Source organism: Oncorhynchus mykiss, chromosome 5, assembly GCF_013265735.2.
Source record: "Oncorhynchus mykiss isolate Arlee chromosome 5, USDA_OmykA_1.1, whole genome shotgun sequence".
In the NCBI taxonomy this organism is placed as follows: domain Eukaryota; kingdom Metazoa; phylum Chordata; class Actinopteri; order Salmoniformes; family Salmonidae; genus Oncorhynchus; species Oncorhynchus mykiss.
The window spans coordinates 94,840,987-94,863,466 of NC_048569.1; the positions used below are offsets into that span (position 1 = coordinate 94,840,987).

Genomic DNA, 22,480 nt, shown 5'->3' on the forward strand with positions numbered 1-22,480 from the left:
GATAAAAAGCTTCTAAAATGTTTTAAAACACATCCCTATGGGCTCTCTTATACAACCCTAACCTAGTAGGCTTACACAAATGGTTCACTTATGAATAAGCCCCTAAAGTTACCTATTACCAAGTGACTAGAAGTAGGTTTACAGATTTAAAACGCTAAAGTGGATAGTGGGTACATTTTACTGCTGTGGGATTTCTATCAGGTTTATCTGAGGTCGGAGGTCAGGGGTCATTAGACATCAAAGACACCGTGTGTGGATTTCTCCAATAAGATATGATCTATTTTTTTTTCTTGTTTTCCCCTGTTGCATAATGCTTTAAAATGTTTTGCATGTCCTAAAGAACATGACCTAGGTTAGGTGTTAAAGGAGGTCAGAGGTTAGAGGTCAGAGAGAGGGCTCACCTTGAGATGGTACACATTGCCTTGTGCCCTCATGACCAGTTCACTGGCTGGAATGGACTGGCCACAAGCACTGCATGCCCCACTGTTCCCAAATAACCTAGAGGAGGAGAGAAGACACAGAAATACAACCATTAACATCATGTTTACCTGTAAATTCATGTGTACATTCACCTGTACATTCACCTGTAAATTCACCTGTACATTCCCTGTAAATTAATCTGTAAATTCAACTGTAAATTCACCTGTACATTCACCTGTAAATTCACCTGTAAATTCACCTGTAAATTCACCTGTACATTCACCTGTAAATTCACCTGTACATTCACCTGTAAATTCACCTGTACATTCACTTGTAAATTCAAATCCATTTTACTCCATAGATGGAAGGCTCTACTGAACTGGGGAGAATTGAAAGGAAGCAGTGTAAAGCTCCCATATAAAATGCAATAATCATAAAAATAATGTTTTTGCTGTAATCTGATGTAGATATTAACAGAGTACCATGTTGCAAAAATCTATTCAGATTTCTGATATGTTTTCCTGTGTGATATTTATTCCCCACTATGCCAGGATTTAAATGACTTCAAGCCTCATGGAAAAGGCAATGAAGGACACACACACACCCAACAAAATTGATATTTATGTAATAAAAAAAACATAGGAATACTAGGAAACCAAATAAAACCTCCTGCTACTCTGCCCGCCTGCTCTCCAAAAGCTTCTAGCGACTGTAACTATGTATTACCTTTCGCAGGGCATTTTTCTTGCTTCCTGATAATAACTAGGAACATAAGCAATCAGGGCCTAAGAGGATTTGATTGTACATCTAGGCGGAGACATAGTGCTTTTGCCATTAGGACTTGGGTAGAATGCTCTGTCAGTAGCCGAGTTTCCATTAGAAACCTGCAGCCACTGGGGTTGATATATAATGTGCATGGGTTAACCTTTTCAATCATAGTGTCAACACTTTGGATTTGCTTCTGCTCATCGCTTTCGTCCCTAACCTCGCCACTCTTTCTCTCTCTCTCTCTCTGTCTCTCTCTCTCTCTCTCTCTCTCTCTCTCTCTCTCTCTCCCTCCCTGTCTGTCACTCTCTTTCCCTCTCCCTCTCTCGCTCCTCTCTCTCTCTCTCTCTCTCTCTCTCTCTCTCTCTCTCCCTCCCTGTCTGTCACTCTCTTTCCCTCTCCCTCTCTCGCTCCTCTCTCTCTCTCTCTCTCTCTGTCTCTCTCTCTCTCCCTCCCTGTCTGTCACTCTCTTTCCCTCTCCCTCTCTCGCTCCTCTCTCTCTCTCTCTCTCTCTCTCTCTCTCTCTCGCTCGCTCTCTCTCTCCCTCTGTCACTCTCTTTCCCTCTCCCTCTCGCTCCTCTCTCTCTCCCTCTCTCTCTCTCTCTCTCTCTCCCTCTCTCGCTCTCTCTCTCTCTCTCTCTCCCTGTCTCGCTCCTCTCTCTCTCTCCTCTCTCTCTCGCTCCTCTCTCTCTCTCTCTCTCCTCTCTCTCTCTCTCTCTCCCTCTCGCTCCTCTCTCTCTCTCTCTCTCTCCCTCTCGCTCCTCTCTCTCTCTCTCTCCTCTCTCTCTCTCTCTCTCTCTCTCTCTCCCTCTCTCTCTTGCTCCTTCTCTCTCTCTCTTCTCATCTCTCTCTCCCTCTCTTGATAATGAAATGCTTGCTCCAACTTCCCTTCTATCTGCCTTCTGAGTCCACAATTTAGATTACTTCATCTCGCCGAGCAACAAACTGAATGAAATTTCGATTTGAGCAGAAAGTAATTTACTGGGATCTGGCCCCATTTGTCATCATATCTCACCGGGTGTTTGCTCTATCACTGCACTTATGCAATCAAATAAGACCACAGCATCTGACATGCTCAGGAGAGAGAGGGGGGGGGGGAAGAGGGAGGAGAGGGAGGGAGGGGAGGGGAGGGGAGAGAGGGGGGAGGGGAGGGAGGACAGAGAGCGAGAGAGAGAGAGAGGGATAGAGAGAGTGGTTAACATTCGTGTATGTGGATCCGAAGATTAAGATGTTCAGCCTAAATCACAGATGAGGAATATATTTGTGATCGTTTATTCTTGAACTCCTAAAATGATTCTAAAATTAAATGAGATGTGAATGGTGTTATTCATTATGAATATTCTGAGCAATATTCTTGTAGGAGTCTGTGCCTATTTTGCCAACAAACAAATTAATTAAATAGTGGACAAATGACACCAAGTACTGTAGGAGAGATAGCCTGGTCACAAACCTGGTTCAGTTGTCCTCTCTCCGACTGACTGGTGTTGTTAAATGTATTGACATAGAGTGACAGAGACTTCATTGGAAAGGGAACCACTAAAATGGCTGAAGAAACACATTTTGTCTTGGCATCGATTGAAAGGGCTCAATCAAAACTCCATTTCAAAAAAGGAATTAGCTGGACGACTGTTGTGACAACACTGCCGCCATTTCAGGGCCTTAGCTTTGTGTGTGTGTGTGTGTGTGTGTGTGTGTGTGTGTGTGTGTGTGTGTGGGAAGAGGAGAGGGATGTCTTTGTTTTAACACCACAGAAAAGCATCACAATGTTATCTCTTATATTATCTACGCTGTTCAATTCCAGACGTGAGTCATTAGGTTTGTGTATAGACAAAACACAATACATTTTTAAAAAAATGTGGGAAATGTAAATCTTACAGGGAGACATTTCACCAACAGGAAGTGCTGTTGTCAAAACCATACACAACACATAAAACACTCCCAAGTCATAGAAAATGGTCATATTTGATTGGATGTAAGAAAAGTGCAGAGGTGGTCCACAAACACTCAGTGGGATAGAAACAGGAATGCATCAGTCATGAAAATCACACTTTGTTCTGTTTGTTTCTACAGCTGTGTGCCAATACTGTGTGTTAACATCTTGTTTGACACGATCACCTCTCATTCACGCTGACCCTGAACGCATAGAAAAACATTGTGTACTGCAGCACAGCTCTTCTCATCTATATATATCCCAGTATAACAACATTTAGCCAGCGTTCATGTCTTTTAAAGGGGTGGCTTAAACAAAGGAAATAAAGACTTTTCTGCCCTCCATCCAGTCTTCCTTTTCATTTCGTCTCCCCATCGCTGGGGGCCTCTATACATAACTAGGTTAATCATCAGGCAGGGATAGCTGTTGATAGTATTTGATTTAAAGTGCTGCTCAATGAAGTTGATATCAGCCTGGACTTGGACTCTAATGGTCTCTGTTTTCCATTGAGCTGCTGTATTGGGGTGGAGGTTATAGAGGAGATGAGGGGATGACGGGAGAGGACAGGTTGAGATGAGGGGATGATGGGAGAGGACAGGTTGAGATGAGGGGATGATGGGAGAGGACAGGGGGAGATGAGGGGATGATGGGAGAGGACAGGGTGAGATGAGGGGATGATGGGAGAGGACAGGTTGAGATGAGGGGATGATGGGAGAGGACAGGGTGAGAGAAGGGGATGAGGGGAGAGGACAGGGTGAGATGAGGAGATGATGGGAGAGGACAGGTTGAGAGAAGGGGATGAAGGGAGAGGACAGGGGGAGAGAAGGGGATGACGGGAGAGGACAGGGGGAGAGAAGGGGATGATGGGAGAGGACAGTGGGAGATGAGGGGACGATGGGAGAGGACAGTGGGAGAGGACAGGATGACAGGAGAGGACAGGGGGAGAGAAGGGGATGACGGGAGAGGTCAGGGGAAAGAAGGGGATGACGGGAGAGATGAGGGGATGACGGGAGAGGACAGGGGGGAGAAGGGGATGACGGGAGAGATGAGGGGATGACGGGAGAGGACAGGGGGAGATGAGGGGATGACGGGAGAGAAGGGGATGACGGGAGAGGATGGGAGAGGATAGGGAAGAGAAGGGGATGACGGGAGAGATGAGGGGATGATGGGAGAGGACAGGGGGAGATGAGGGGATGATGGGAGAGGACAGGGGGAGATGAGGGGATGACGGGAGAGGACAGGGGGAGAGAAGGGGATGACAGGAGAGGACAGGGGGAGAGAAGGGGATGATGGGAGAGGACAGGGTGAGAGAAGGGGATGAGGGGAGAGTACAGGGGGAGAGAAAGGGATGAGGAAGCCCCAGGTCAGTATAATTAAGGGGGACTCTTTAGCAACATGACTGGTTTTCAGTTAATTTCCCTCCAAATCAGAGGTTCAGAGGTTTTCAATGGGTTCCTTTGTTGTTTTTCAAGCCCTTTGCCTGAACAATCAATCACATGACATGGGAGGGGGGGGGGGGGGGATATGTGGTGATTTTGTTTGTATATCCCTCCCTGTTCCCCTCCCACGCAAGTGATCTGAATAAGAGACACTACAAGATACCCTATGTCTTTCATTAAAATATAATTTGGTGCTGTCTACTGTCTGTCTACGAGAGACACCCGGATTTCGGCTCTGACTGAGTGTGCCAGGTGATTTGAAATATAGCATCGCAGCTTGTTGTGTTGTTAGGATGTCTGGCAAATGCAGAGCCTCGTTCCGCCGCTCGCGGAGGCTTTTTGAAGCGGTGGTGAAATTACAGACACAACAATGATTTCCGCGTCATCGTCCATTAAAAAATGCCTCTCTCTACATCGTCAGCCAAAGCACCTTAAAAGCACTAAGGCCATATTGATACTTAAAACAGGGCTTTACATAATGACAAGAGCTGTATTAGAGTGAGAGAGGTTGGGAGGAGGGAGGTGTTGAGAGGAGAGGGGAGGAGGGAGGAGAGGGGAGAGGAGGGAGGTGGTGACGGGGGTGGGGGGGATCAGCCAATTACACTTGGTTAATTTAGAGTAACAGATCTGGCCCCTGGTGAATTGAAGGCCTTGAATTAATTCTGTTATGACAAATCAAGATAAACGTTTTGCCTAAATTGCGATTTAATTAATTTCTGAAATCCCAGTTCTTTCCCTTTTCCTAATACTTCACATGTTCCTGTTGCTGTCATAGTGCTGCAGACTTCAAAGTGATATTAAAGAACCAACTATTACATTTACCTAGCAGCACATTCTACTAGAAAAGGGCCATTTAATTACCTTGTCTCTATTCAATTAAAGGGACTGTGTTCATTTGACGTCCAAATCCAGCCGACACATGATTGCTACGCTAGATAAATTAATTATTTATCTCTCTCTTCACTCAAACCAACCCACACAAATAATAGCACCTCTGATTTAAACACAACACTTAAGTAAAGCTAGTGAAAGCTGTGTTGGGCGGGTTCTTTTACACAGACAGAGACACACGGGTACCTTAAAGGTGCCTTATTCCCTATATATACACAGCACTACTTTTGACCAGAGCCCTATGGGAGAGAAGAGGTCTATGGGTAATGTAGTGTACTTACATAGAGAATAGGGCATGGGTATCCAACTCTTCTTACCTTACGAGTTCCGGAACCTGATGGTTTTCTGTTCTACCTGATAATTAATTGCACACACCTGGTATCCCAGATCTAAATCAGTCCCTGATTAGAGGGGGAACAATGTAAAAAAAATGTTTTTAAATAAAGTGCATTGGAACTGTCTTGGAGGTCCACAGTTGAGTTTGAGGGGAATAGGGTGTCATGGGCCCTGGCCATAAGTAGTACACTATACAGGGGATAGGTTGCAATTTGCAATGTACCCTGACAGCCCTACAGAGTGACAGCGTTTGGCCCTATACACAGTGTTTGTGGTGTGTCTTCCTGTGTGATGGATGGTGGATGGGTATCATCTCAGGTCAGGCACGTCTCCCATTAGAAGTAATGTGATGCATTTTCACTCATGCGTCACGATCAATGTGGAGCGGTTTTCACATCAGCTTTATTAATAAAAGTAAGAGATATAACTCCATTATTTATACTGCAAGAGCAATTTAATAATCCATTACAAGATGAGACCCAGAAAAAAACTGAGACCCAGAAAAAAACTGGCCTTCACAATAATCCCCCCTTTCTCTCTCTCTTTCGTTCTACCCCTTTCTCTCTCTCCATCTCTCTCTCGCTCTCTCAAAAGCCAATTTGGTTAATTAAATGTTTTGTTTGTTAGATGTGTGGACACGTCATTGGAAGTAGAGAGGAGGGAGGAAGGAGAGGAGGGAGAGGGAGAAGGGAGAGGAGGGAGTAGAGAGGAGGGAGAGGAGGGAGTAGAGAGAAGGGAGAGGAGGGAGTAGAGAGGAGAGGAGGGAGGAAGGAGAGGAGGGAGAGGGAGAAGGGAGAGGAGGGAGTAGAGAGGAGAGGAGGGAGGAAGGAGAGGAGGGAGAGGGAGAAGGGAGAGGAGGGAGTAGAGAGGAGGGAGAGGAGGGAGTAGAGAGAAGGGAGAGGAGGGAGTAGAGAGGAGGGAGGAAGGAGAGGAGGGAGAGGGAGAAGGGAGAGGAGGGAGTAGAGAGGAGGGAGAGGAGGGAGTAGAGAGAAGGGAGAGGAGGGAGTAGAGAGGAGGGAGGAAGGAGAGGAGGGAGAGGGAGAAGGGAGAGGAGGGAGAGGGAGAAGGTTGAAGAGGGAGTAGAGAGGAGGGAGAGGAGGGAGTAGAGAGGAGGGAGTAGAGAGGAGGGAGGGGAGGGAGTGGAGAGGAGAGGAGGGAGTAGAGAGGAGGGAGAGGAGGGAGTAGAGAGGATGGAGAGGAGGGAGAGGGGAGGAGGGAGGAGAGAGGAGGGAGTAGAGAGGAGGGAGAAGAGGGAGTAGAGAGGAGGAAGAGGGGAGGAGGGAGTAGAGAGGATGGAGAGGAGGGAGAAGGGAGAGGAGGGAGTAGAGAGGAGGGAGAGGTGGGAGTAGAGAGGAGGGAGGGGAGGGAGTGGAGAGGAGGGAGTAGAGAGGAGGGGTAGGAGGGAGTAGAGCGGATGGAGAGGAGGGAGAGGGGAGGAGGGAGGAGAGAGGATAGAGAGGAGGGAGAGGGGAGGAGGGAGTAGAGGGAGTAGAGAGGAAGAGGGGAGGAGGGGGAGGGGAGGAGGGACTAGAGAGGAGATGAGAGGAGAGGAAGAGGAGAGGAGAAGAGAGGAGAGGAAGAGGAGAGGAGAGGAGAGGAGAGGAGAGGAGAGGAGAGGAGAGGAGAGGAGAGGAGAGGAGCGGAGAGGAGAGGAGAGGAGACGAGAGGAGAGGAGAGGAGACTGAGAGCAGATCTCATTAGATAAAACCCATCAGGACTAAAGCTAAATGAAGGGGGACTCTAATTAAAGACTTTAATTGTGTGGACTTACTGTCAGATGTTTTTTTCTAACCTGCTTTCCTTTCCTTATCTCACAGGCTAGTCTAGTGCAGAGACAGGCAGGGATCTGTCCCAATGGCACCCTATTCCCTTTATAGTGCTCTGGTCAGAAGTAGTGCACTATAAAGGGAATAGAGTGCTGTTTGGGAAGTAGCCTGTGTTTCAGCTCCTCTCCCCTCTACCACCTAGCTCTCATTACATTACAAGTGGCAAAGTGTGTCCTCTTTTCCATCCATCCTTTCCTCTCTATTTAAAATATGTTGTAGTGCCATTATGAATGGAGTGACCCATTGACTTGATCCTTGTTGATGAGGAGCTGGGTGAGGAGAGGAGAGACACAGGCCCTCATCATCCCTGGAGGTATGTTTACGGTGTATAGAAAGGTGTATTAAAGTATGGTGTTCTATAGTATGGTGTATTATAGTAGTGTATTATAGTATAGCGTATGGTATAGTGTAGTATAGTGTATTATAGTGTATTATAGTACAGTGTATTATATTATGGTGTATTATAGTATGGTGTATTATAGTAGTGTATTATAGTATAGTGTATGGTATAGTGTAGTACAGTGTATTATATTATGGTGTATTATATTATGGTGTATTATAGTATGGTGTTCTATAGTATGGTGTATTATAGTAGTGTATTATAGTATGGTGTATTATATTATGGTGTATTATAGTATAGTGTATTATAGTATATAATGGTGTATTATAGTATAGTGTATTATAGCACGGTGTACTATATTATGGTGTATTATATTATGGTGTATTATAGTATGGTGTATTATAGTATGGTGTATTAAAGTAGTGTATTATAGTATGGTGTATTATAGTATGGTGTATAGTATGATGTATTATAGTATGGTGTATAGTACGGTGTATTATAGTATGGTGTATTATAGTATGGTGTATTATAGTATGGTGTATTATAGTATGGTGTATTATAGTATGGTGTATTATAGTACAGTGTATTATAGCACGGTGTATTATATTATGGTGTATTATAGTATGGTGTATTATAGTATGGTGATTATAGTATGGTGTATTATATTATGGTGTATTATAGTATGGTGTATTATAGTAGTGTATTATAGTATGGTGTATTATAGTATGGTGTATTATAGTAGTGTATTATAGTATAGTGTATTATAGTATGGTGTATTATAGAATGGTGTATTATAGTAGTGTATTATAGTATAGTGTATTATAGTATGGTGTATTATAGAATGGTGTATTATAGTAGTGTATTATAGCACGGTGTATTATATTATGGTGTATTATAGTATGGTGTATTATAGTAGTGTATTATAGTATGGTGTATTATAGTATGGTGTATTATAGTAGTGTATTATAGTATGGTGTATTATAGAATGGTGTATTATAGTAGTGTATTATAGTATAGTGTATTATAGTATGGTGTATTATAGAATGGTGTATTATAGTAGTGTATTATAGTATAGTGTATTATAGTATATTATGGTGTATTATATAATGGTGTATTATATTATGGTGTATTATAGTATGGTGTATAGTACAGTGTATTACAGTACTTTTTTATTTAATATAACTAGGCAAGTCAGTTAAGAACAAATTCTTAGTTTCAATGACGGCCTGGGAACAGTGGGTTAACTGCCTTGTTCAGGGGCAGAATGACAGATTTTTACCTTGTCAGCTCGGGGACCTTTCGGTTACTAGTCTAACGCTCTAACCACTAGGCTACCTGCCGTATGGGGTACTATAGTACAGTGTATTACAGTGTGGTGTATTATAGTGTGTTATAATATGGTGTATATAATATGGGTATAATATGGTGTATAGTAAAGTGTATTATATTACAGTGTATTTTAAGGTGTACCGTATGGTGTATTAAAGTTTGGTGGATTCTAGTATGGCGTATAGTCCGATGTATAGTACAGTATACAGTATGGTGTATTATATTATGGTGTATTATAGTATGGTGTATTATAGAATGGTGTATTATAGTAGTGTATTATAGTATAGTGTATTATAGTATATTATGGTGTATTATATTATGATGTATTATATTATGGTGTATTATAGTATGGTGTATAGTGCAGTGTATTACAGTGTGGTGTATTATAGTGTGTTATAATATGGTGCATAGTAAAGTGTATTATTGTAGTGTATATATTTTGGTGTATTATAGTGTGTTATAATATAGTGTATATAATATGGGTATAATATGGTGTAAAGTGTATTTTACGGTGTATAGTAAGGTGTACCGTATGGTGTATTAAAGTTTGGTGGATTCTAGTATGGTGTATTACAGTATGGTGTATTATAGTAGTGTTTTATAGTAGTGTATTATAGTAGTGTATTATAGTATGGTGTATTATAGTATGGTGTATTATAGATGGTGTATTATAGTAGTGTATTATAGTAGTGGATTATAGCATGGTGTATTATAGTACAGTGTATTATAGTAGTTTATTATAGTAGTGTATTATAGTATGGTGTATTATAGTATGGTGTATTATAGTATGGTGTAATATAGTATGGTGTATTATAGTATATTATGGTGTATTACAGTACGGTGTATTATAGTATGGTGTATTATAGTATGGTGTATTATAGTATGGTGTATAGTATGGTGTATTATAGTATGGTGTATTATAGTATATTATGGTGTATTATAGTATGGTGTATAGTATGGTGTATTATAGTATGGTGTATTATAGTATGGTGTATTATAGTAGTGTATTATAGTATGGTGTATTATAGTACGGTGTATTATAGTATGGTGTATAGTATGGTGTATTATAGTATGGTGTATAGTACGGTGTATTATAGTATGGTGTATTATAGTACAGTGTATTATAGTATGGTGTATTATAGTATGGTGTATAGTATGGTGTATTATAGTCGTGTATTATAGTATGGTGTATTATAGTACAGTGTATTATAGTACGGTGTATTATAGTATGGTGTATAGTATGGTGTATTATAGTAGTGTATTATAGTATTGTGTATAGTATGGTGTATTATAGTATGGTGTATAGTATGGTGTATTATATTATGGTGTATTATAGTATGGTGTATTATAGTATGGTGTATTATAGTACGTGTATAGTATGGTGTATTATAGTATGGTGTATTATATTATGGTGTATAGTATGGTGTATTATAGTAGTGTATTATAGTATGGTGTATTATAGTACGGTGTATTATAGTATGGTGTATAGTATGGTGTATTATAGTATGGTGTATAGTATGGTGTATTATAGTATGGTGTATTAGAGTATGGTGTATTATAGTATGGTGTATTATATTATGGTGTATTATAGTACGGTGTATTATAGTATGGTGTATTATAGTATGGTGTATTATAGTATGGTGTATTATAGTATGGTGTATTATAGTATGGTGTATTATAGTATGGTGATTTATAGTATGGTGTATTATAGTACGTGTATAGTATGGTGTATTATAGTATGGTGTATAGTATGGTGTATTACAGTATGGTGTATAGTAAGGTGTATTACCTGCTCTCCAGGACACCTACACCACCCGATGCCACAGGAAGGCCAAAAAGATAATCAAGGACAACAACCACCCGAGCCACTGCCTGTACATCCCGCTATCATCCAGAAGGCGAGGTCAGTACAGGTGCATCAAAGCAGGGGACCGAGAGACTGAAAAACAGCTTCTATCTCAAGGCCATCAGACTGTTAAACAGCCACCACTAACATTGAGTGGCTGCTGCCAACATACTGACTCAAATCTCTAGCCACTTTGATAAATTGGATGTATTAAACGTATCACTAGTCTCTTTTAACAATGCCACTTTATATAATGTTTACATACCCTACATTGCTCATCTCATATGTATATACTGTATTCTATACTATCTACTGCATCTTGCTTATGCCGTTCGGCCATTGCTTATCCATATATTTATATGTACATATTCTTATTCATTCCTTTACACTTGTGTATAAGGTAGTTGTTGTGAAATTGTTAGATTACTTGTTAGATATTGATGCGGAACTAGAAGCACAAGCATTTCGCTACACTCGCATTTACATCTGCTAACCAAGTGTATGTGACCAAACAAATTTGATTTGATTTATTACAGTATGGTCTATTATAATATGGTGTATTATATTATGGTGTATAGTATTGTGTATTATAGTACTATATATAGTACAGTGTATATTACAGTGTATTATAGTAAGGTGTATTACAGTACAATGTATTATAGTATAGTGTATTATAGCACGGTGCATTATAGTGTATGGTGTATTACAGTACAATGTATTATAGTATAGTGTATTATAGCACGGTGCATTATAGTACCGTGTATAGTAGTGTATTATAGTATATGTATATTACATGGTATTATAGTACATTGTATATTATGGTGTATTATAATATAGTGTATAGTACGGTGTATTATAGTATGGTGTACGGTGTAGTATAGTACATTGTACAGTACACTTATTATTGTATGGTGTATTATAGTACACTATATTATAGTATGGTGTATAGTATGGTCTATAGTACGGCGTATGGTAAGTGTATTATAGTACCGTGTATAGTAGTGTATTATAGTATATTACAGTACGGTGTTTAGTACAGTGTATGGTGTATTATAGTACGGTGTATTATAGTACCGTGTATAGTAGTGTATTATAGTATATTACAGTACAGTGTTTGGTACAGTGTATGGTGTATTATAGTATGGTGTAAAGTACAGTGTATAGCACAATGTATAGTATAGTGTATTATAGTACGGTGTATAGTACAGTGTATTATAGTACAGTGTAATATAGTATGGTGTATAGTATAGCGTATTATAGTACAGTGTATTATTGTATGGTGTATAGTATGGCGTATTATAGTACAGTGTATTATTGTATGGTGTATAGTACCGTGTATTATAGTATGGTGTTTAGTATGGTCTATAGTATGGTGAATTATTGTATGGTGTATAGTACAGTGTATTATAGTACAGTGTATTATAGTAGTGTATTATAGTACCGTGTATTATAGTATGGTGTATAGTACCGTGTATTATTGTATGGTGTATAGTACCGTGTATTATTGTATGGTGTATAGTACTGTGTATTATAGTAGTGTATTATAGTACAGTGTATTATTGTATGGTGTATAGTACCGTGTATTATAGTATGGTGTATAGTATGGTCTATAGTATGGTGAATTATTGTATGGTGTATAGTACCGTGTATTATAGTACAGTGTATTATAGTATGGTGTATTGTATGGTCTATAGTATGGTGAATTACTGTATGGTGTATTATAGTGTATTATAGTACAGTGTATTATAGTAGTGTATTATAGTACAGTGTATTATTGTATGGTGTATAGTACAGTGTATTATTGTATGGTGTATAGTACCGTGTATTATAGTACAGTGTATTATAGTAGTGTATTATAGTACAGTGTATTATAGTATGGTGTATTGTATGGTCTATAGTATGGTGAATTATTGTATGGTGTATTATAGTGTGGTCTATAGTACAGTGTATTATTGTATGGTGTATAGTACAGTGTATTATAGTAGTGTATTATAGTACAGTGTATTATAGTATGGTGTATTGTATGGTCTATAGTATGGTGTTTTATAGTATGGTGTATTATTGTACAGTGTATTATAGTACGTGTATAGTATGGTGTATTATAGTATGGTGTATAGTACAGTGTAATACAGTATGTGTATAGTATGGTGTTTTATAGTACAGTGTAATACAGTATGTGTATAGTATGGTGTTTTATAGTACAGTGTAATACAGTATGTGTATAGTATGGTGTATTATAGTATGGTGTATAGTACAGTGTAATACAGTACGTGTATAGTATGGTGTATTATAGTATGGTGTATAGTACAGTGTATTATAGTACGTGTATAGTATGGTGTATTATAGTATGGTGTATAGTACAGTGTAATACAGTATGTGTATAGTATGGTGTTTTATAGTACAGTGTAATACAGTATGTGTATAGTATGGTGTTTTATAGTACAGTGTAATACAGTATGTGTATAGTATGGTGTTTTATAGTACAGTGTAATATAGTATGTGTATAGTATGGTGTTTTATAGTACAGTGTATAGTACAGTGTAATATAGTATGTGTATAGTATGGTGTATAGTACCGTGTATTATAGTACGTGTATAGTATGGTGTATTATAGTATGGTGTTTTATAGTACAGTGTAATACAGTATGTGTATAGTATGGTGTTTTATAGTACAGTGTAATATAGTATGTGTATAGTATGGTCTTTTATAGTACAGTGTAATATAGTATGTGTATAGTATGGTGTTTTATAGTACAGTGTATAGTACAGTGTAATATAGTATGTGTATAGTATGGTGTTTTATAGTACAGTGTAATATAGTATGTGTATAGTATGGTGTTTTATAGTACAGTGTAATATAGTATGTGTAGAGTATGGTGTTTTATAGTACAGTGTAATACAGTATGTGTATAGTATGGTGTTTTATAGTACAGTGTAATATAGTATGTGTATAGTATGGTGTTTTATAGTACAGTGTAATATAGTATGTGTATAGTATGGTGTTTTATAGTACAGTGTATAGTACAGTGTAATATAGTATGTGTATAGTATGGTGTTTTATAGTACAGTGTATAGTACAGTGTAATACAGTACGTGTATAGTATGGTCTATAGTGTGTATAGTACAGTGTAATACAGTACGTGTATAGTATGGTCTATAGTGTGTATAGTGTTTGTATCTGCCTGCCTGTGTTGGTACGTAGCAGCAGCATGTCACTGAGTATTAACTCAATTACTAGCAGTACAGTACAGTACAGCACAGTACAGCACAGTACAGTACAGCACAGTACAGTACAGTACAGTACAGCACAGCACAGTACAGCACAGTACAGCACAGTACAGCACAGTACAGTGCGTTCAGATTATAGGCATATATTATCACTGCAAAACAAAATACTGTCCATTTCTGTAAGACAAACAATATCAGAAAATACCTCTTATTACAATAAATATTTATCAAAATAAAAATAAATAACAAACTATGTTTACTGTTTGGCAATAGTCTGTAATATATATATATATATATTTTTTTTTTGTTGTTTTTTTGTTAAGTGGTGTGACGCAGTCTAAAGCTAAAAGTATTTGCTAAGAAAAATCTACTTAATCAACTCCTGTTATTATATTGTGCTCTACTATGAAAAGTGTTCTCCTGATCCTTGCATTACACTGTGTCTCTGCCCACTGAGTGGTTTGGCTCGTCTTCGCAAGGTCAAATTGTTGAACGATCAGGCTGTCAAATCAGGCGATTCCGCATTAGCAGAATGAGACCGCCTGCCGTCATCAAGCGCTAGCTGGTTAAGTGTTCCACACACTTTATATAAATATTTAAAAAGACCCTCTTTGTTAATTAAATTATCTCTTTTTTTTATACACAAACTTGCCAAACAGGATGAGAAACCCTTTTAAATTCCCCCCCCAGTGCTAAAAGGTGCCTGTCCTGTATAGTCTCTCCAAGCATCTCGTAAAGCAAATACAAACCCTGGGGAACAGCCCTTAGCCAGGCTCCCACCTTTTGCTGCTTGATGAAAAATGGCAACGATGAACAAACAGACGTGCAGATGTTCTATTAGAAAAAGACTGTTTTTCGTCTTGTTCTCTGTCAACATGCCAGCAGTCAGTTTTGACCTCTTTTTAAGACTAGTACGGAGAGAATTCAACGAGGAGAGACTTTTAAACGAGGCCCGACGTCGGGTGAATTTGAGACACATGTTCTCCATATTCTGAATGTAAAATACATTCCATGCTTCCATACATCGTTTTATAGCCTGTAACATATGTCAACAACTCCTTCATTTCATATCCATGACTTAATTCGTTCTACATCTCCATAGAAGGATACATAAAGGTGCACTTTTCCTAACTAGCAACAAAATGTTCTCCTTTCTTTTCTATTGTCCCAGAAACCAAGGCGTCCCCTTTTTAACCAAGGCGTCCCCTTTAAACCAGGGCGTCCCCTTTAAACCAAGGCGTCCCCTTTAAACCAAGGCGTCCCATTTAAACCAAGGCGTCCCCTTTAAATCAGGGCGTAACATTTAAACCAGGGCGTCCCATTTAAACCAGGGCATCCCATTTAAACCGAAGGCGTCCCCTTTAAACCAGGGCGTCCCATTTAAACCAGGGCGTACCCTTTAAACCAGGGTGTCCCATTTAAACCAGGGCATCCCCTTTAAACCAAGGCGTCCCCTTTAAACCAGGGTGTCACCTTTATTTTTCTTGACAGTAATATTTTTTGTCAGGAAATGAATGTGGGACATAGATCCACCGATACAAGTTGTCATTCCAGAATAGAAAATTATATACAGTATGTTACGGTATCTGTACACTTGCTTGAGGGCAGATCTGTACCGCACAATACACACACGCAAACAGACCAAAGCACCCAAACAGACAAAAACACACACACACACACACCCACACATGTTACCTGTATGTACCCTCGCCGAAGGGTGATCTGCAAAATTCACACACGCAACAACAAAAACACACACACACACACACACACACACAGCCACCTGCGCCCGAGCCCTCAACCGATGTTAACACAAACTCACACATTCCCAGCAGGCCCCGCCGACCTTAACCCGCCAGTCTCACCTGATGTAGTCGTTTCTGCAGAGGATCATGCCGCTCTTGGTGTAACAGGAGGTGCCTATCTCCCCCAGCTGGGCCTGGCAGCAGGAGCACTTAAGGCATCGGCTGTGCCAGTAGCTGTCCATGGTATAGAGAAGGAAGCGGTCAGCGATCTTCCCCCCGCAGCCCGCACACCTCTTCCAGGACAGGGAGCCTGCTCCCACCGGAGGGGGCTGGCTGCTACCTCCAGGATTCACCATGGTCCCTAGTGAAGAAATAACAAGAGACACACACATGTTGATATCAGTATTGGTCACTGGTTAAGAAATACAGAAACGATAAGGATTCCTGCTAGTATTGATTTTGAAACATTGTTCCTGGTTATGAAGAAAAAAAACACAAGAGATTAAGAAGGTTGTTATGAGACTGGTGGTGACTGACAGGTGGTGACTAACAGGTGGTGACTGACAGGTGGTGACTGACAGGTGGTGACAGACAGGTGGTGACTAACAGGTGGTGACTGACAGGTGGTAACTAACAGGTGGTGACTGACAGGTGGTGACTAACAGGTAGTGACTAACAGGTAGTGACTGACAGGTGGTGACTGACAGGTGGTGACTGACAGGTGGTGACTAACAGGTGGTGACAGACAGGTGGTGACTGACAGGTGGTGACTGACAGGTGGTGACTAACAGGTGGTGACTGACAGGTGGTAACTAACAGGTGGTGACTGACAGGTGGTGACTAACAGGTAGTGACTAACAGGTAGTGACTGACAGGTGGTGACTGACAGGTGGTGACTGACAGGTGGTGACTAACAGGTGGTGACAGACAGGTGGTGACTAACAGGTGGTGACTGACAGGTGGTGACTAACAGGTGGTGACTGACAGGTGGTGACTGACAGGTGGTGACTGACAGGTGGTGACTGACAGGTGGTGACTGACAGGTGGTGACTAACAGGTGGTGACTGACAGGTGGTGACTAACAGGTGGTGACTGACAGGTGGTGACTAACAGGTGGTGACTGACAGGTGGTGACTGACAGGTGGTGACTGACAGGTGGTGACTGACAGGTGGTGACTAACAGGTGGTGACTGACAGGTGGTGACTAACAGGTGGTAACTGACAGGTGGTGACTAACAGGTGGTGACACCTGGAACACATTAAGACAAGATAAAGATTGCTGACCGAAACAACAAAACAATAAACATTGCAGAGGTTATAGGTTATATCTTGTTGTGTGCAGGAATTCACTTTTCTACAACCTGTAAGGCAGCGCTCAAGATGTTTCAGATGGTGTTTTCAGGGATTGGTAACTAAAATATTGTTGTCTGACACAGTGCACTTTGTGGTTTATGGCAGCTCATATTGAAACACTGTGTTTTATGGCAGCTCATAATGAAACACTGTGGTTTATGGCAGCTCATATTGACACACTGTGGTTTATGGCAGCTCATATTGAAACACTGTGGTTTATGGCAGCTCATATTGACACACTGTGGTTTATGGCAGCTCATATTGACACACTGTGGTTTATGGCAGCTCATATTGAAACACTGTGGTTTATGGCAGCTCATATTGAAACACTGTGGTTTAGGGCAGCTCATATTGACACACTGTGGTTTATGGCAGCTCATATTGACACACTGTGGTTTAGGGCAGCTCATATTGACACACTGTGGTTTATGGCAGCTCATATTGAAACACTGTGGTTTATGGCAGCTCATATTGACACACTGTGGTTTATGGCAGCTCATATTGAAACACTGTGGTTTATGGCAGCTCATATTGAAACACTGTGGTTTATGGCAGCTCATATTGACACACTGTGGTTTATGGCAGCTCATATTGAAACACTGTGGTTTATGGCAGCTCATATTGAAACACTGTGGTTTATGGCAGCTCATATTGAAACACTGTGGTTTATGGCAGCTCATATTGAAACACTGTGGTTTATGGCAGCTCATATTGACACACTGTGGTTTATGGCAGCTCATATTGACACACTGTGGTTTATGGCAGCTCATATTGAAACACTGCGGTTTATGGCAGCTCATATTGAAACAGTGCGGTTTATGGCAGCTCATATTGAAACACTGCGGTTTATGGCAGCTCATATTGAAACACTGTGGTTTATGGCAGCTCATATTGACACACTGTGGTTTATGGCAGCTCATATTGAAACACTGCGGTTTATGGCAGCTCATATTGAAACACTGTGGTTTATGGCAGCTCATATTGACACACTGTGGTTTATGGCAGCTCATATTGACACACTGCGGTTTAGGGCAGCTCATATTGAAACACTGTGGTTTATGGCAGCTCATATTGAAACACTGTGGTTTATGGCAGCTCATATTGAAACACTGCGGTTTATGGCAGCTCATATTGAAACACTGCGGTTTATGGCAGCTCATAATGAAACACTGCGGTTTATGGCACCTCATATTGAAACACTGTGGTTTATGGCAGCTCATATTGAAACACTGTGGTTTATGGCAGCTCATATTGACACACTGTGGTTTATGGCAGCTCATATTGAAACACTGTGGTTTATGGCAGCTCATATTGAAACACTGTGGTTTATGGCAGCTCATATTGAAACACTGTGGTTTATGGCAGCTCATATTGAAACACTGTGGTTTATGGCAGCTCATATTGAAACACTGTGGTTTATGGCAGCTCATATTGACACACTGTGGTTTATGGCAGCTCATATTGACACACTGTGGTTTATGGCAGCTCATAATGAAACACTGTGGTTTATGGCAGCTCATATTGACACACTGTGGTTTATGGCAGCTCATAATGAAACACTGTGGTTTATGGCAGCTCATATTGAAACACTGCGGTTTATGGCAGCTCATATTGACACACTGTGGTTTATGGCAGCTCATATTGAAACACTGTGGTTTATGGCAGCTCATAATGAAACACTGTGGTTTATGGCATCTCATAATGAAACTATGAGTATTCTACATTCATTTTACATTTCAAACAAAAGTGTGCTTATTATTGAGATAAGACTTATATTTATTTTAAATATACTTCTAGCAAAAGTTTTATAATGGCCAATTTACAACGCAGTCACGACTTAATTTTTGGTCCAAAGCAGCATTTTGGCAGCCAAGCTACGAAAATAGGCCTATACATGTGAAGTTGAACCAGCTGAATTTTCAATTAGCCTACATTTGAATTCCTGGTCGACAGAGAGGCCAGTGTTGTAACAAGGTAATTAAAGTAGTGTTAAATTACGCTGTTTTCTCGGGGTCACGTGATCAGCCACATGTAAACCACACCTCATCCTCACCAACGAGGCAACCCGGGCAGGCTGAAAAAGCTCTAGTCTGAGACAGACAGTGTCTGTCGGTTGTTTGTGGAGAAAAAAGCTCCAGTTTGGGTCCGATAGCGTCGGTAATGTTGTCTGTAGTCTGTAAAAGCTTTATGTTGACTGTGTGTCTGTAGGTCGTCTGTAGTACAAACAACTGACAGACCATAGAGACCTAAACCTACAGAGTGCTATTCCAGACAAACTGTCAATGTCAAAAATCTTTCCAATGTGGCATCCATAAGTTATTAGCCTGTTATAGTCAGATTAAGTATTCGCAAAGCTGTAAAAGGACTGCAGACTGTAATAATTGTATTTATAAACAACAGTAGAACTCTTCTGTCCCTTCTTCAGTGGTTCTGTTACAGAGTTACAGAGGAGAGGGGCTACAACTCATTTACTGTACTAAATCTGCACTTGATCTTTCTGACTCTCTCTCTCTTGTCTCTATCTATCTCTCTCTCTCTATATATATATATATATATATATATATATATATATATATATATATATATATATATATATATATATATATATATATATATATATATATCTCCCCACATACACACATACACACACACACTGTCTCTCTCTCCTCTCATCTAAATGCTGTTTTTACTCCATCCATTCTGTGGTTGCGGTGTGATGTGAAGAATGTGTGTTCACTGATAACACCAAGAGCCAGAAGAACAATTAGAGCAGAGCTGCACGGGGGCCCTGCCTTTTGTTGGGCTCTTAATGACTTTAGAACAGAACATTACTCTATACCACGCTGTTCTTCACACCTGTCAATGTTCTCTTTCTATGGATGGCAGAAGGGGGGGGAAAAGGTGGTCTGCATTGGCTTGTTTCTAACGGAGGGAAGACTGGGTGAACACAGGAGTGCTATTAATTGAAAAACCATAAAAGTTGTATGAGACTTTGCAGGGGGACGGACCCTATCAATGTTTAGCATGTGTCACCTTTAAAGAGGAACTCAAATCTACTGATATCACGGGCTACTATGGATTAACGTATTACATAGACTATTACTATCCTACTATCCTATTTGTGATAATCTATTTATGCAATGCAAAACACTTTTTGTTCAAACTGATCTGAAACTAATATATTTTAATTCTAATCCTTTCCCAATTTTCAGCATGCAGGGCAGACTTCATGGCTAGCTGAGACAAATCTTTGTTGAAAGGTAATTAGAGGAGAAGGGAAGGGGGAGAAAACGCTGCACTGAGAAAAGCATTCACTAACCCCATTAGCAGAGGCTCTTAGGGACAAGCTATACCTTAGTGCTGATTAAATCTAAAAGGAGATGAATCAAAAAGCTGGCCCGAAAGTGACTCCCTGGATAAATAAGATGGGCCATGTCAAGTTTCATTCCGGGTTGGGGAAGAGAGGACATTTGAGGGGGTAAAGCTTTTAACTTAAATGGGCTAACTCAAGTAATTACACGGACAGGCAATTTAGAAGGCAGTGAGATGGAGTCGGGGAGAAATACAAAACAGATCAGGCAACCCAGACCGGCTGCAGCCCAAGGCTAAACAACCCCCATTCCCGTTCTGGCAATCTGATGGTTGCGTTTTAATGGAAAGTATTAAAAAAAGTACATGGAATACACTACAGCAGACTACAGTAGAACACTGAAAAGAAGGTGTTATATGTATTGCCTGTGCCCGTGTCGAGAAAATTAAAACGTGGAGAAAATAGAACGTAAAGAACATGCATGGGTTACTTTTACCAATTCCCTTATTTGAACGCAGACTCTCTATATTTACAAATATACAATAAAATATTGACAGTACGTTATAGAGGTTAGGTTAATTAATAGAATATTAACATGATATAAAAAAAATCATACGCAAAGACGAACAATAAAAGTATAGTATTCTCTTTTTTAGTGGAACCTTTCACACCCAATTGGACCTAAACCTTCATTATTGTTACGTATAACAGGCATTGTAATAAATGACGTTTAAAGTGCCATGATGCGACACATTCAGATCCATAATAACAATAATAAAACACCCACCTCGTTTGTCCCTTTTGAGAGTAATGATTGAATCTGTCTGTCACGTAGGTTTCTTTAAAAAATGGTATAGCAACTAGGCTTGCATGGACTACTTTGGACCAAAGAAAAAAAAATGTGCAAGGAGTCCAGAAAACTAGGCTATTGCGTAAATTACAGTGACCAGTCTATAAATCAAACGACAAAACGTGAGACTTCTCCAGCGGTCCCTGTGATCGCGACTCGCGTCCTCGGAAATAGGCTGCTGTGACTGTGACTGCTGGCAATTGTAAAACGAACGAAGCAAGGCTAATGGAGTTTTCAGATAGTATTTCCACTGGTGCCGTCCCGTTTCTTTCGTAACCAGATGCCAGTCCAACGCTGGATGATCTGCTCTACACATGCAATAATTAATACAGAAGACCTGGCTGGCACTAAGTTTATAATGATGCACGCACAAGAAAATGTTGCGGCAATACGCGACTACTGTCCTCTCTATCTCTCTATCTATCTATCTCTCTCTCTTCTGTTCAACGCTACCTTGTCCCCAATGGTCGCCTGCTCTACATTTGACAGTGACAGAACGAAAATCCCAAGTAAACCTCCTCTAGTTGGATGACGTAAACCTCTCTGCAGCCAATCTACACGCGGTCCATTCAAGCGGAATAACAAATCCACCCAATCAGAAGAACGTAGTTAACTTGGACACCAAGTAAAGGAAGAAAAATGCAGCTGAATGAGATATACTCGTCTTGTAGGCTACGCCGCGGGTCGAAGGAGAGAAACTCATCTTTGTACTGAGAACGGTTGCGGTACTACTGTCCCTAATGGCGCCCTAAAACAGTTTCACAGTAGGTCCCTGTGTATGACACGTTGTGTTTAGGAAATGAACAACCTCCTAAAAAATTGTCAAAAAAGAACAGCAACATCTCCCCACGCGCAAAGTCATTACGCACAAAT

General features: G+C 40.4%; 1 protein-coding gene across 1 annotated transcript in view; it reads right to left on the reverse strand.

The window, feature by feature from the left end:
* The window catches only part of lmo4b (LIM domain only 4b), a 34,985-nt gene extending 12,881 nt beyond the window's left edge, over nucleotides 1-22,104 (reverse strand). Inside the window, exons 1-3 of the mRNA XM_036978903.1 lie at nucleotides 21,545-22,104; nucleotides 16,215-16,455; nucleotides 402-498 (exon numbers count right to left, since the gene is read on the reverse strand). Of these exons, the coding sequence (XP_036834798.1) occupies nucleotides 402-498; nucleotides 16,215-16,450 (333 nt within the window). The 5' untranslated portion in view covers nucleotides 16,451-16,455; nucleotides 21,545-22,104. The remainder of the gene's footprint in view (nucleotides 1-401; nucleotides 499-16,214; nucleotides 16,456-21,544) is intronic.
* Nucleotides 22,105-22,480: the final 376 nt, after the last annotated feature.